This window comes from Petaurus breviceps, unplaced genomic scaffold, assembly GCF_028583685.1.
Source record: "Petaurus breviceps papuanus isolate PSGF00001 unplaced genomic scaffold, PetGlider_PUasm1.0 90897, whole genome shotgun sequence".
Lineage (NCBI taxonomy): Eukaryota > Metazoa > Chordata > Mammalia > Diprotodontia > Petauridae > Petaurus > Petaurus breviceps.
This window is the reverse complement of record NW_027187374.1, coordinates 14,288,978-14,305,304: the sequence shown is the minus strand read 5'-3', so window position 1 is coordinate 14,305,304 and position 16,327 is coordinate 14,288,978. Positions and strand designations below refer to the sequence as shown.

The 16,327-nt window shown below is 35.8% G+C and overlaps 1 protein-coding gene across 3 annotated transcripts in view; it reads right to left on the bottom strand.

Annotated features, from left to right (window-relative positions):
• Positions 1–16,327, bottom strand: part of NCAM2 (neural cell adhesion molecule 2) — a 311,641-nt gene that overhangs the window by 175,202 nt on the left and 120,112 nt on the right. For all 3 annotated transcript variants that reach the window (XM_069075045.1, XM_069075047.1, XM_069075048.1), the window contains exons 7-8: positions 16,118–16,278; positions 8,215–8,360 (exon numbers count right to left, since the gene is read on the bottom strand). In XM_069075045.1, the coding sequence (XP_068931146.1) occupies positions 8,215–8,360; positions 16,118–16,278 (307 nt within the window). The remainder of the gene's footprint in view (positions 1–8,214; positions 8,361–16,117; positions 16,279–16,327) is intronic.

Below are 16,327 nucleotides of genomic sequence, written 5' to 3'. Positions count from 1 at the left end.
AATTATGGAAAATCAAATTCTCTAGATAATTGAAATCGAAGATCACCCAAAAAGCAATTCAGAGGTTCATGGTAGGCTTGAAATGACAGTATGATAAATGAGAACTTATTCAGGCAATATGATGTAATAGCTATTGTCAAAAAATGTGTGAATCAAAAATGTGGCTAGGATGAGGGAAAACTAACAGGTAGCTTGCATGTTCCATTGGTATCTTTATCATATTAAGAGAAGACAGGGAAAGTCCCCAAGATGCTGAGTGAACTCCTTGTGATGAATTTATTTTACCTTGACAAGAGTCACAGGGTATAAAGAGGCATGGATAGGCTATGAACTGTATTACTAGAGAGAATAACCACATTTTACTGTTCCTCACACAAAACACTATCACCCAGTGTAATGATAATGGTAATTTGAAGATCTTCCCTGCCCCCTGATAGGCCTAGGGGAATTTGAGGACCTCCCCTGATTTGAAAATATACTCTGCCCACTAATAGGCTGAATGTGGTCACATGGAGCCTGTGGTGGGAGGCTTGTTTTTCAGGAGGGCACAACTTTTGTTACTTTGTAGTCAAGTGGGAGAAGGCTATATATACCTCTGAGAGGAGGTTTTGCTTTGGGAAGAGTTGTGTGATTTGGCCAGATGAGACTCCGGGCAGCTGGTACCCCACCCCTCCCCGCCCCGGCTTTGAAAACCCAGATGTTGGTGCTTCTCTCTGTGGTGACTAACTAGGTATGGATGTAATGGTCAGACAGCTAGAAGCCCTGTCTGTTGAACTGTTATTTTCTCTGTATTTTTTGTCTGCCTGTAACTTTTATTTGTAATTCTCTGAGGTTCAGGGTGCTGACTTTTCCCCTGAACTAGGTAAATGATATATGTTGGATTAAAGTAAGATTGCTAACCCTTTTTAAGTTGCTTTCCTTTAGAAAAGCAGATCAAAGAACCTGTGCTAGCAGCCATCCTGGGTATGCTAGGGTGCTTGCTGCTACACCCAGCTATGGGCATTTTCAATACCTGCACTTTATGCCTGAAATTCAATCCCTCTTCAGTCTCCACTTCTTGGTTTGCCAAGTTCTTTCTTTCAAGTTTCAACTCAAGTATTATTTTCTGTAAGAAGCCTTTCTAGGTCTTCCTTAATGTTACTGCTGTCCCTCTGAGATGATCCCTAATTCATTCTGCATAAATCTTGCCTGTATATCATTGTTTCCATGTTGTCTCCCCCATTAGACTGCAAGATCTTTGAGAGATAGGACTATGTTTTGGCTTTCTTTGTATCCCTACCATTTAGCACAGTACCTGGCACACAGTAGGTGATATCACAGAGCTATAGAGAATAATGACCTGAGAGAAGATATTTTTGAGTTAGGGAGAATTTGCCAATTTGGTGAGGCAAGAATTCTTCCATCCCCTGCTATATGACAAAAAGTCTCAAGGTTGAAGCTCTTCACAAGTCAAAAAATAGAAGATTCTACCTATACTACATTAAGAATCATTGTCCTACTCTATAGCACTCCAGGTGAAAAGATTTAAGTATCATGTAGCCCAGCCAGTGGTTGAAGGTGAAAAAAAGACCATAGCTGCCCACTGAAAAGAGTCTAGGTCCTAGGAGGTAAGGAGACTGACTTGTCTAGCAGAGAGAGGTCTTCCACACTCTTAGAAGAGCACAATGGCTAAGAAAACTACCCAACTAATGAACTCTCCCATAAAGTGGAAGTGGAGAGCAGAATGGATTAAAAATCAGAATCCTACAATACACTGCTTACAGGAAACACATTTGAAGTAGAGAGAAACACACGGAGTAAAGGGAAGGGGCTGGAACAGAATCTATTTTGCTTCAGTTGAAGTACCAAGAAAAGCAAAGGTAGCAATCATAATCTCAAAGCAGTAGCAAAAATAGACTTAATTTAAAGAGATAAGGAAGGAAACTATATCTTAGTAAAAGTGTACCACAGACATTGAAGTAAAATCAGTATTAAACATATATGCACCATATATGCAGTGGTATAGCATCCAAATTCTTAAAGGAAAAGTTAAGTGAGTTACAGGAGGGAATAGATAGCAAAACTATACTGGTGGGGGACATCAACCTTCCCCTCTTTCTGAGAGGGGATAAATTTATATAAATATAACCACGACATAAACAAGAAAGAAATTAAGGAAGAGAATTGAGTTTTAGAAAAGTTAGATGTGACGGACCTCTGGAGAAAATTAAATGGGAATTGGAAAGAATATACCTTTTTTCTCAGCAGTACATGGCACCTACACAAAAGCTTACCATGTATTAGGGTATAAAACTTCAAAACTAAATGCTGAAAGGCAGAAATATTGAATGCATCCTTTTCAGATCATAAGGCACTAAAACTAATATTCAATAAAGGGCAGTGGAAAGATAAATTGAAAATTAATTGAAAACTAAATAATCTAATCCTAAAGAATAAGTTGGTAAAAGAACAAATCATAGAATCAGTAATTTCATTAAAAAGAATGACAACATTAAATAACATATCAAAATTTATGGGATGCAGTCAAAGCAGTACTTAGGTGAGAATTTATCTAAATTCTTACACCAATAAAATAGACAAAGGGCAGATCAATGAACTGGGCACGCACACACACACACAAAATTTAGAAATCCCCAATTAAGGACCAATTCTGAAAACCAAAGGTGAGATCAATAAATTGAAAGTAAGAAAACTATTGAGCTACCAAACAAAACTAGGAGCTGGTTTTATGAAAATGACAAAAAAGATAGATAAACCACTGGTTAATTTGATTTAATAAAAAGAAAACCAAATATTCAGTATCAAAAAGAAAAAGGAGAACTTACCACCAAAGATGAAGAAATTAAAGCAATATTTTGCCCAATTATATGCCAATAAATCTGCCAATCTAAGCAAAATCAATGAAAATTTATGAAAATATAAACTGCCCAGATTAACAAAAGTGGAAATATAATCCTTAAATTTTAGAAAAATAAATTGAACAAACAATCTATGAACTCCCTAAGAAAAAATTTCTTGGGCCAAATGGGTTCCCAAGTGAATTCTACTAAATATTTAAAAAATAATCAATTCCAATACTATATAAAACTATTTGGAAAATTAGGCAGAGTCCAACAAAATGCCTTTTATGACACAAATATGGTGTTGATACCTAAACTAGGAAGAACTAAAACAGAGAAAGAAAACTATAGACCAATTTCTCTAATAAATAGTGATGCAAAAATTTTAAATAAACTATTATCAAGGCAATTACAGCAATAGATCGCCAGAATCATACATTATGACGGTGTGAGATTTATACTAGGAATGCAGGGTTGGTTCAATATTTGGAAAGTTATCAGCAAAATTCACCACATCAATAACAAAACCAACAAAAACCACATGATTATCTCAATCTATATAAAAAAAAGTTTTTGACAAAATACAGTGCCTATTCCTATTAAAAACACCAGAGAGCACAGGAATATAGACAGCTTTCCTGAAAATGTTATGTAATATCTATCTTATAATTGGGTAAGCCAGAAGCCATCACAATAAGATCATAGGTAAAGCAAAGGTACCCATTATCACCACCATTATTCAATATTGTACTAAAAATGTTAGCACTAGCAATCAGAAAAGAAAAAAAAAACTGAAGGAATTAGGTTAGGCAATGTGGAAACAAAATTATCACTTTTTAAACATACTATACTTAGAGAATCAACTAAAAAACTACTTGAAGTAATTAATAATTTTAGCAAAGTTGCAACATATAAACTCCCTTCCACATAAGTCATCAACATTTCTTTATATTATCAAAAAACCCCATAAGCAAAAAATAGAAAGAGAAACTCCATTTATAATAACTATAGACAATATAAAATACTTGGGAGTTTACCTACCAAGACAAACCCAGAAACTAAATGAGCACAATTACAAAGCACTTTTCACACAGATAAAGTCAGATCTAAACAATACAATATCAATTGCTGATGGGTAGGCTGAGCCAATAAAACAAAAATGATAATTCTACCTAAATTAATTTACTTATTCAGTGCCATACCAATCAAACTACCAAAAAGCAATTTTGTAGAGCTAGAAAAAATAACAACAAAATCTATCTGGAAGAATAAAAAGCCAACAATACCAAGGGAATTAATGAAAAAAAAATGTGAAGGAAAGTTGCCTAGCCACAACAGATCTCAAACTATATTACAAAGCAGAAAGCATTGGAACTATCTGGTACTGGTTGAGAAATAAAGTGGTGAATCAGTGGAAAATATCAGGGTATACAAGGCACAGTAATAAATTACCATAGTAATCTAGCATCTGATAAACCCAAAGACTCCAGCTTCTGGGATGAGAACTCACTATCTGACAAAAACTTCTGGGAAAACTGGAAAACAGTATGGCAGAAACTAAGTATAGACCAACATCTTACATCATATACCAAAATAAGATCAAAATGAGTAAGTGATTTAGACATAAAAATGATACCATAAGCAAATTAGGAGAACAACGAATAGTTTATCTGTCACATATATGGAGAAGGGAAGAATTTTTGACCAAATAAGAGATAGAGATTATTATGGGAAGTAAAATGGATAATTTTGATTATGTTAAATTCAACAGTTTTTACACAAATAAAACCAATGCAACCAAGATTAGAAGGAAACCAGAAAGTTAGGAAACAATTTTTATAGCATGTGCCTCTGATAAAAACTTCATTTCTCAAATCTATAGAGAACTGAATCAAATTTGTGAGACTATGAGCTATTCCCCAATTGATAAATGGTCAAAGGATATGAAGAGGCAGTTTTCAGTCTAAGAAATCAAAACTACAGTCATATGAAAAAATGCTCTAAATCACTATTGGTTCAAGAAACACAAATTAAAACAATTCTGAGGTACATGTCATACCTATCAGATTGGCCAATATGACAGAAAAGGAAAATTATAAATGCTGGAGGGGATATAGGCAGATCCAACTATTCATTTGGAACTATGCCCAAAGGGCAAATAAACTGTGCATACCTTTTGATCCAGCAATACCACAACTAGGTCTGTATACCAAAGAGACAAAAAAAAAGGGAAAAGGACCTCCATGTACAAAATTATTTATAGCAGCTCTTTTTTGGTGGCAAAGAATTGGAAATTGAGGATATGTACATCAATTGGCAAATGCTTGAATAAGTTGTGGTATATGAATGTCATGCACTACTATTGTGTTATAAGAAATGAGACATGTGAACTGATACAAAGTGAAGTAATCAGAACCAGGAAACCATTGTACATAATAACAGCAACATTAGTGATGATCAACTATGATAGACTTAGTTCTCCTCAGCAATACAACGATCCAAGATTTATTCCAAAGGACTAAGGATGAAAAATGCTATCACATCCAGGGAAAGAACTAATGTAGCCTAAATGAAGATCAAAGCATACCATTTTCACTTTCTCTATTGTTTCATGTGTTAATTTTTTCTTTTTGGTCTGTTTCTTCTCTCACAACATGACTAATATGGAAATATGTTTACATTACTACATATATATATATATATATATATATAAATAACCTATATCAAATTGCTTACCATTTTAGGGAGGGAGAAAGGGGGGACAGGAAGAAGAAAATCTGGAACTCAAAATTTTAATAAATGAATGCTAAAAATTGTCTTTACATGTAATTGGAAAAAATGCTATTAAAAAAAAGAAAACTGTACAACCCACCTGGTAGCAACTACCCAGGGATGCAGTGGTATCTCTACCCCTTTTTAGCAGCCCCTTCCAGCAACTCTCCAGCTCAGGCCACAGGAGCACAGCCTGATGAGGAACTAACACAGCCATCAAGTGACCCTCCAGACCCAACCCAGAAGCATACTGGTCCATTTAGTCAAAATAGCAGGCCTTAACAAGAACAGGCCCAGGAGACAGGTATACGGAGTGCCTTATTCATGACCAATACTGAGAAAACTTCCTTAAAGAATGTCATGAGGACCTTCCAGAGAAAGAAAAAGAACTACTGAGGCTTTGTAGTACAGGAGCTATGAGTTTCCTTGGCCATCTTTGTTCCCTATACACGTACATTGTTAACACTATACTTTTAAGTTTTTACCACTTTTCTCCCCTCCGGCACTCTGGGTGTATTTGTGGAAGAGTGTACCCCTGGTGTTTTGTAACTAATGTTCTTGCCTTTGGTAAAGAACTGAGTCTACTGGTTGATTATTAAGTGAAAGCGCCCAGTGGGGCTTGTGAGCTAATGACTGAGAGAAAAGTCTTACTCTCAGAACCCTGAAAGGAAGAAGAGCCACCCCTTAGGGGACCCAATTTGCCAGTGCAATGTGAACTGGGTGAGTGAGCCCTAAAGGTATCAGTTATAAGTAAACGATATTAACGTGAGTTTGGGGTTACTACCCTGGAGGTGAACAGACAGGAAAGTGAAAGGAGTCAGCAGCTGAGCTAAAACAGGAATGGATTTTTTAATCAGACTAACACAATAGAGAATGTGCACTCTGAGGCTCAAACTTCATGGAAGGTTTCAGAAAGGCACTTTTGAAGCAAACAGGAAAGGAGCTGAATTGATAGCAATGATGGAATCTTCTTTTTCCTGAGAAATCATGCTGGCAGGATATTTCAAGGGGCCAATTCAAGATACTAATTAGATTAGAAGGGACAGCTGACACAGCTTCCTGAAGCTGATCTACTGCTTTATTAGGAATATCCCAAGATAAGACACATTTGCTTTGTAATCCACTAACTACATACTTTGCAAGCTGCTTTTCTTTTTCCTTTAGTTAACAGTAGTGTCTTTTTGTCTCAGGTGAGTTATGAAGAAGTGACTGGCAAAGAACTTGGCCAGGAAAGCAGAATTGGGGTACTTCTGAAACCAAGGAAGAAGCAGTGACAGTAACAGAGAGAAAGGTACTGTCATTCTAAAAGCTCTAGGGTATAGGTCTATTATAAAAACATTGAGAAAACCCTCAGTTAAGTATTTGGCTAGTGATAAGTTGCTAAGTCCTGTCTGCCCCTCTTCTTGACTGCAAGTTTATCTAAAGCTCAAAGGTATAAAGAAAAGCTATTATATTCGATTACTGAATTAAGATAAAAAAAACACTTCTGTCTTATGGCTACTTAAATCTTTTGAACATGGATAGCTAGAAAGAGTGTTTGTGATTATATACTCCAAACATTTAATTTCAGATAAGAGGAAACTGAAACCCGGACAGGTTAATTGAACCATGTCATACAAGAGAACTGGGGAAGACAAAGCCCTTGTATAGAAGATAGCACTTTAGCTGAGATGTGAAGAAAGCTAAAAACCTGGGGGAAAGTATATTCTAGTCATGTGGTACATGGCCTGTACACAGGCAGAATGCAGAGCAGGTGTGTTCTTAACCTTTTTTCTGCCATGGATTTCTTATGCAGTCTGCAGAAGCCTATGAATGTCTTCTCAAAATATTTTTTTTTTTTAAAGCAATCGGGGTTAAGTAACTTGCTCAAGGTTACACGTCCAGTTATTTCTGGGTGTGGTGCTGAGTATCTGAGCCCGGATTTGATCCAGGTCATCCCGACACTGGAGCCAGTGCTCTTACTCGCTGAGCCACCTGGCCGCCCCTAAGCAATTGGGGTTAAGTAACTTGCTCAAGGTTACACAGCCAGGTGTTTCTGGGTGGGTGCTAAGTGTCTGAGCCCGGGATTCGATCTCCAGGTCTTCTGCTCTTACTCGCTGTGCTACCTGGCCGCCCCTCAAAATATTTTTAAAAGAACAAAATCAAATATATAAAATTGCAAAGAAGACCTAGTATACTGAAATATAATTATAAAAATATTTTTAAAATATTAAATTTAAAATGAGAAATTCACAGATCTCAGGTGAAGAACCCCTGGTTTGGAAGGGATTGTGTGGGGAAGAGAAAGCAGACCACTTTGGTTGGTACATCACATGCATGAGAGGGAGTGATGTGAAACAGGCCTGATATAGTAGGCTAGAAACACATGTTTCTAAAGGACTTTTAATGATCAAGAGAGAGAAGGCAAATATTTTCTGTTAATATTTCTCTGAAATAATGGCAAAGCTAATTTTTTTTTACTTTGGGTTGATGTTATTTTTGTCTTTTAATAGATGATCAACTTTAGCATTTTGTAGTAATATGAAGAATTCAGTAAAATTTTTAAATATTAAAGCTTATGATTTTATAACAAAATAATTAGGAAAAGTTTTTTTTTTTTTACCTTAACGCCTTCAGAAAAAGTCATTCCATCCAGAGCTCTTTTCCATGTGATTTCAGGAATGGGTTCTCCTTCTGCCTCACATACAAGTGTTATCTGACTATTCTCAAATGTCGTTTCATTTTTAAGTTGTATTATGTGAGGCTGTACTGTAAAAACAAAATGTATGTACGTACTTGAGAAAACTCATCCTTGTACTTCAAAAAATATTTTTAAATGCTTAAAATGAACTCAACATAATTCATAAAATTACCTTCATCTAATATGAGAAAACATAAAATACTAACAGATTTGACTTATTTTCTAAAGATAATGATGTTCTGATATTTAAAGATATTATGATTGCCTTAGATATAGTTATAATTCTGCCACATTTAATATTTGTTTCCAAAATTGTGCCAATACTTATTTTATGATTCATCAAAAGGTTTAATAATTCAAAATTAATCTGATCTTATATTTCTTTTCTTGATATTTTCAATTCTAAAGTCAAATAATAGATCAAAAGCTGTCTTCTACATATAGCAACCAAATAAATGTTACACTCTGAAACAACTTCACATAAGAGGAAAATTGAATGGATTTTTCCTGATCTCAAATACAGAAAATAGTTATTGTCTAGACAAACAATAACAATTTCATTAACCATAATTTACCCTTCTTAAAAATCAGTTAGCAATATGAATTATATGTTATTTTTTGGTAGAATTTATGTATTTTGCAATATTTTCTTAAGTGAAGCAAACACTAAAACAATGTAATAAAGTCTTGAACTTTATGAGGATTTATGTTCTAAATTCCTCAAAAATTTTGTCTGAGTCCTGAAAAGAAAAAAAATGATCTGATGATTTAGATGTGGTAAATAAATTTAAAAAAAAGACATTCATTATTCATGAAATATCCAGAGGTGGCTGACATTACAAGGGAAAAGAAGATATATTTATAGTTATAATATATTATATACATAATAAATATATAAAATATATTTAGCAGTTTAATAGTTTTCATAAGTCACAAACATCTTATAGTATTCAATAAATTCCTTATGTACTTTCAATTATATAGATTGATAAATTACATTGAATCTATATACTATAATGATCACATATTACATCATTCATTTCCACCAGATTTTGAGTTACAAATTTTCTCCACATTTTCCCCTACCCACACCCCAAAATAGCAGTCCACAGGATATCTCCTCCTCCAATTTGCTCTCTCCCATATCTTCTCCCATACCCCTTTCGACTTTTCCAGTGGATCTCTATGCCCCAGCGCCTGTATATCTTATTTCCCAATTACATATAAAATAGTATTGATAATAGTACACACGCACACACACACATATATGTATACACATACATATACATATACATACATATTTGAATATTTGATTTTAAAACTTTGAATTCCAGATTCATTCCCTTCCTCCCTTGTCATCCACCCTTACTGGGAAGATAAGCAGTTCAGTATAGGATGTACATGTGTGGCTAATGCAAAAGAATAACATAGTAGATATATTGTAAAAGACTGACTATATTTCCCTCCCTCCTATGTCACCTCCCACTTGTTCTATTCTCTACTTTGATCCAATCTCTTTTCAAAAGTGGGTGCTTTGAACTTCCCTCCCCCCAGCCTACCCTCCCTTCCATCATCCCCCCTTTCATCCCCTTCTCCCCCCTACTCTCCTGTAGGGTGAGATACCATATTTAGTGTGTATTTCATTCCCTCCTCAAGCCAAATTAAATGGGAGTAAGGTTGACCCATTCCCTTTTGCCTTACTATTCTTCCCCTCCATTATAACCATTTCCTCTTGCCTCTTCTGTATGAGATAGTTAACCCCGTTATGTCTCTCCCCATCTCCTCTCATTATATTCCTCTCTCACCTCTTAATTTCACCTTTTAAGTATCATCCCTTCCTGTTAAATTGGTCCTGTGCCCTCTATCTATATATGCCTGTAGACATATATACACACATTCACATATGTATTCATATGCCCATATACCCTCATATATAGACATATATATATTTATATATTTCTATATTTCTATTCCCTTCAACTATGAGAAAAGTTTCATAAGTTACAATTATTGTTTTTCCATGTAGGAATGTTAATAGTTCAACTTTGATAAGTTCCTTATGATTTCTTTTCCCTGTTTACCTTCTCATGCTTCTCTTGCTTCTTGTATCTGAATGTCAAAATTTTCTATTCAACTCTGGTTTTTTCAGCAAGAATGCTTGAAAGTCCTTTATTCCATTGAATGACCATAGATACTTCACATTGCCTTCTATTCTTTCATTTGTTTGTATCTGTTTAATAGCATCTTGATTTCTCATAAAGTCATTAGCTTCCATTTGCTCCAATCTAATTCTGAAGCCATGATTCTCCTCATTGAGCTTTTGAGATTCTTTTTCCTTCTGGCAAATTCAACTTTTTAAGGCATTCTTCTCCTCATTGCCTTTTTGAGCCTCTTTTGCCATTTGAGTCAGTCTGTTTTTTAAAGTGTTATTTTCCTTAGTCAGGCTGTTGACTCTCATTTCATAATTTTCTTGCATTGTTCTCATTTCTCTTCCCAATTTTTCCTCCACTTCTCTTATCTGCTTCTTAAGATCCTCTCTGGCCTATAACCAGCTCGTATTTTCCTTTGAAGCTTTTGGTGCAGGACTTCTGACTTCACTGTCTTCCTCCTGTTCCATGCTTTGCTCCTTTTTGTCCCCAAAATAGGAGTCTAATGTTGGAATCTTCTGTCTGCTTTTTTCCCTTTGCCTGGTCATGTCGCCCCTCAGTCATTTGACCCCTGGGCTTTTTGCCACAGTAGGACTCTGCCACCAGACAGGGGAGCTTTCGTCCCAAACGCTGGGGTTTTCTCAGTTGCTGGAGGTATTAGATGGGTGCCCCCTCTGAGGTCTCCACACGCTCTGGCAAGCTGGACATACACCCCAGGACCTCCACCCTAGGCTGCAATCCAGATCCAAGAAAGTTAAAGTAAGAGCGATTACCCCTCAGACTGGTGCTTGGTCCCCCTACACTTTGCAGGCCAGGAGCTGAAGCTGCCACATGGTAAGTGCTGCCAGCGCCTCAGTGGCTTCTTGCCCCAGGGGGCAAAAGCCATGCACTCCCACTTACTGGTCCCAAAGTCCAGACTGCAATGACCTCTCACTTTGTCCTTCGAATCTGTGTGTTGATAAATCTGGAAATGGCCACAGCTGCTGCTGATCTGGAATCCCTCAGGCCGTGGCTGGTCAGGCCTGCCCTGAGGCTAAAGCCTTGGTGTGGGGCTGGGCTTCGCTCCCAGAGCACTTCCCTGGCTGATTCCTGCTGGCCTGCTGGGCTGTCCTCAGCGGGAGGTTAGCTTCTCTGTGTCATTTTGTGGGTTCTGCAGCTCCAAAGTTTATTTAGAGTCCCCTTTTTACATGGATTAGGGAAGGTGGAAGCTGGAGCCCAGCGGAGGTCCTGCTTCTACTCCACCATCTTGGCTCTGTCCCCCTAGAATTTACTTTTCTAACACTATTTCTAATTAAATGATTATGAAGAATGTTAAACACTTCACAATCATTATATCATTTGGTCCTCCCCAAAACCCTGGAGGTAAGTACTACTTTCATCCATTTTATAGATTAGTAAACTGAGATAAATGGATGTAATGTTACTGGCTTGAGGTCACACAACTAATAAATTTCTGAGACTGGATTTTGAATCAGTTTTTTCCCTTGATTTCTGCATTTTACAGCATATTTTCTTAATGTCAAGTAGCAAATGTAATTTGCATTAAGTTCTGATTTACCACAATTATCCTGACAGAAAAACATATTTAGACCACATTGTGATTTAGTTTCAGGACAGTTTTCAACCAAATCATACCTGGATTTTATAACAATCAATGGTAACATTTAAAATCTCAAAAACTTCTGGCAGCACTTCGAAACTGAGAGCCCACTCTTATCAATTAGCTCATTTTCAGAGACATATACTGGCACACTCAGCTCCCTATAACCTTTTATCTATTTCCTTTAAAATCACCTAAAGAGCAAGATCAGATTCCTTTTGTGTTCATAACCCAGTCCCCATTCTGTCATCTGTCCCCAAGATTTTTTTTTTTTTACCATGTAAGAGAGACAGGGAGAGGCTCCACATGGCAGGCTTATCCTTCTGCTTGGGAATCTGGGAATTTCATGCTGAAATTTTATTACTATCCTTTCCATATCATAAAGGATAAACAAATAATGTTTCTCATATCCTTCTTACTTCAAGAGATCAAAAAACTCATCTAATTGCTTGAATTTTTACATCTTGACTGCATAGTCTATTACAACTCTGAAGAATTAGCTACTAATTTACTCAAACAATTACTTCACGGTAGCTTCAATTCTGTTTATTCTCTAGTAGGTAAAAATCACCTCATTAACTAGAACAATACACTTATCACCTCCAATAAGGGGAGAGAGGTTTGTATTGCTTGTTCTTAATCAGAGCAGCAAACCTCCAAAAAGTCATGAAAATGTTTTTAGCAGGTATAAAAACCTTTAAACCATAACATAAAAATTTACCATAACGATATTACATTTCAGTTACAAATATCAATTTCTTTTTTTTTTTTGGAGGGCAACTGGGTTTAAGTAACTTGCCCAAGGTCACATGGCTAGGTTTTTTGTTTGTGTGTGTTAAGTGTCTGAGGCCAGATCCGAACTCAGGTCCTCCTGACTCTAGGGCCAGCATTCTACTCACTTTGCCACCTAGCCGCCCCTAAATCCCAATTTCTAATACGTTTATAATGCCACCTCACAATTTTTTCCCCTTAAGTTGGGTACAGTCTGAAGAGGTGGGAGAGGTGGTGGCACTGAGAGGTCAAAGAGGTCTGTACCACAGAACACAAGGTAGGAAATCTGCAATAGGGTATCCCTTTTATTGAGGTCCAGCAGAGCATCTAAGTTCTATTCAAATATCAATTAAGTTCTGTTATATCATTCACAGAATTAACAAAAAAAAAATTTTCCCATATTAATTTAACTTTTTATTTGCTCCCTAATTTACATTTTTCTTTTCCTTTTCATAAACCAGGAAAGAGCTATTAATAGGTGGTTCCTAAATGACATGGCTATTCAAACTGCCAATTACAGCCTATTTCACCCTTCCTTCACCTTGTGGTAGACATAATGGCCCAGTCCCTTTATTATTAGGACCTTTCCCCATCTATAACTTACATATCAAGACCTGAGCCCTCTGACCCCTTATTATCAATCAGCTGTGGTAATCCTCAGCTGGGCTGACTTCCCTAGGTTTAACTCTGTTGACTAAAGGTTAGGGAAAGAAGGGACCACCCCGATGCTGTTTTAGCCCCCGAATAAATTCCTAAATTTGCTAAATATCTGGTGCCACTTTTTGCTTGAGGACCATCTGACCCACCTAGGTGGCATCTTTTCCCCAGCTATTTCTGGTCATGCATATGTGTTGAATAAAACATCTTGATTCATTACTATCTCATAGATCTTGCTGCTTCCGAAGGGCCTCATGGAAATTCAGAGACAGTAGGGAAGGGACAGCAAATCAATGTGTAATATGGTGAGGTGGTAGTCTAAAGTGTTTTGGTTGTTGTTTTAAACAGAGATGTCAGACATTAGGGCCCACAATCTCCCTGGTTGACTTAGATTACAATGTAATTGGGAAATATTTAACAAAATTAAAATACAAAAAGGCACAGATATTATTATATTTTAAAAACAAATCAGCATGTGGTTTCAGAGAGCCTTATGTATGGTCCATACTTCTATTCGAGTTTGACATTATTTTAAAACTAAATTTGTTACTATGATACTGTTAATGTTTTTAATGTTTTAATGCATTTACATGATGTCTTAGATTGATTTTGAGGCTTTAACTAAGATCACTGTTAGGCCATTCATGCTTTGGTAAGTGAAATGGAAAAGCTGGATATATTTTTGTCATATGAGAATAGAAGTTTCATAGTTCTGCAGTCAAAAATTTATCCCTCCAAAAGGACTCTTAAATAATACCTTAATAAACACAAACTTTCCCATATTCAAAAAAGGAGCATAAAACTGTCTTTTAAAGACAATTATAAATGATTTGAAGGTCATCTTTTCCTTTGGAATTTTCTCCTCTCTAAAGTGCTTTCCAATCCTTAAAGCACTCTAAACAGGGGAGTCAGTTATACGACCAGTAATATAATTGATAGATGACTATAATTCAGTCTATCATGCACACAGAAGACTTGAGACAGTGGCAGCACAATTCCCCTGTTCATGTAGCTCATAGTTCATTTCTCTCACTGCCAAACTCCTGCTTAGACTTTGGCAATTCCAATTTCAATCAGCTATAAAATTCCAATCAGCCATTTTGCTACTTTTTAGCACTTCCAAAAGAGAACTGACTGAAAAACAAAGATGAAAAAGATTTAAATCATTTTCTTTATTTTCTTCATAATACTATAGTAGAGAGGTAGGTATGAAAGGTGGTTGTGCTTAGTGTTAAAATAAAGTTTAGGAGCAACAGATATCTATCATTATTAGAATAATTTACTTCTCAGTAGTAGGGCCTGGCCCACTGTTGAAATACTCATGTTTGAAATGTTTCTTACTTTTATAGGATTCGTTTCAAGCATGAAGGCCTGGCAAAATCACTGCTTTCTTTTTACTTTAAAGTTCCAATACTGCTAGTAGCAGTCGTAGCTGTATCACTGATATTTATTCATTATAAACATGAATTGATTTAATGTTCCATTAAAAAGTCATGTCTGGGGGTGGGGAGAATCAGTTTTTTCTATAAATGTTACTGTAGGGATAAAACTCCCTTTCCCCTTTTTAGCTCTTTAAAGATAGAGATAATAGTTTTAAGGAATAGTGGTGTGTTTGTTAGTTAAACTATGGGGAATGGTGACCTGGAGGATTCTTACCATGAATAAAATTATTTTTGTAAAAAGTAAGGACACCTCCAAAGGGATTTATGGTAGAGGGAAATCACTTGGCTACTTGCCTTAAGAAGCAAAAATCTAATCACTCCAAAGTCATTGAGAAATCAGTGAGTCCTTAGTTAGAAAATGTTCAAATAGCTTAGAGCTTATTTCTTAGAAATTATCTTCAAGTACATAGATTTATCATTTTCAACTCTCTAAAAAATCAGGGCCTGTGATTTCATCAGTGTAGAGAAATGACAAGAAGGCTTCTTCTACCAACACAGATCTGCAACTTTCCTTCAATTTTTAGTGGTAGAGAGTTGCTTAAGAGCACTGAGAGACTAAATGACTTTATCCAGGGTCAAATAGCCAGTATGTGTCAGAGGCAGGTCTGGAACCCAGCCTTTTCTACCTCTGAAGCAACAATGCCTAATTTCAAACTTAATTACCAAAAAGTATTTAAAAAAATATTAAAGTGTGTTTGAAAAAATTGTTTTGGTAAAACTATCCCAAGGAAACGTCTACTTCTTACCTACTTATGCTCTTCTCTCTGCTTATTTTTTAAGCATTTTACAATACTTTAACAAAATAGATGGATAACCTACAAATTTAAAGCAACATATATACAGTATTTAGTGTATTTAAAAGAAACAACGAGATTGAAAATTATGTATCCTTCAATATGCAAAATTTTTTAAAAAACTTTGTTACATATGCTAAAAATTCTTTAGGCCACTATCCCTATAATTAAGCTATATACAAAATTACTCTCAACTGGTCAGTACTATTTTTTACCTTTAGGAAGGGGGTGTTACAGTTATAAACCAAAGATCAAAATACTTACTAACTGTAGTTTTTCTTGATTAATACATACATCACTAAAAATAAATAAAGTTCATTCCCATATATACATTTTTTGGAAAGCATTTTTAATTTGTTATATGGATTATTATTGAAATGGAGGTAGGTTATAAAGCAATCAGTTAATACTTACCAAAGACTTGTAGGAATGACTGCTTTTCATCTTTTCCTGCTATGTTTGTGGCTCTACAGACATAAGGGCCCCCATCACTATTTATGATGTTTCTGACAGTTAGTTCAGTATTATTTTTTTTCAATGTATATTTTTCATTGTCTTCAATAAGCTTTCCATTTCTGAGAGAGAGAGAGAGAGAGAGAGAGAGAGAGAGAGAGAGAGAGAGAG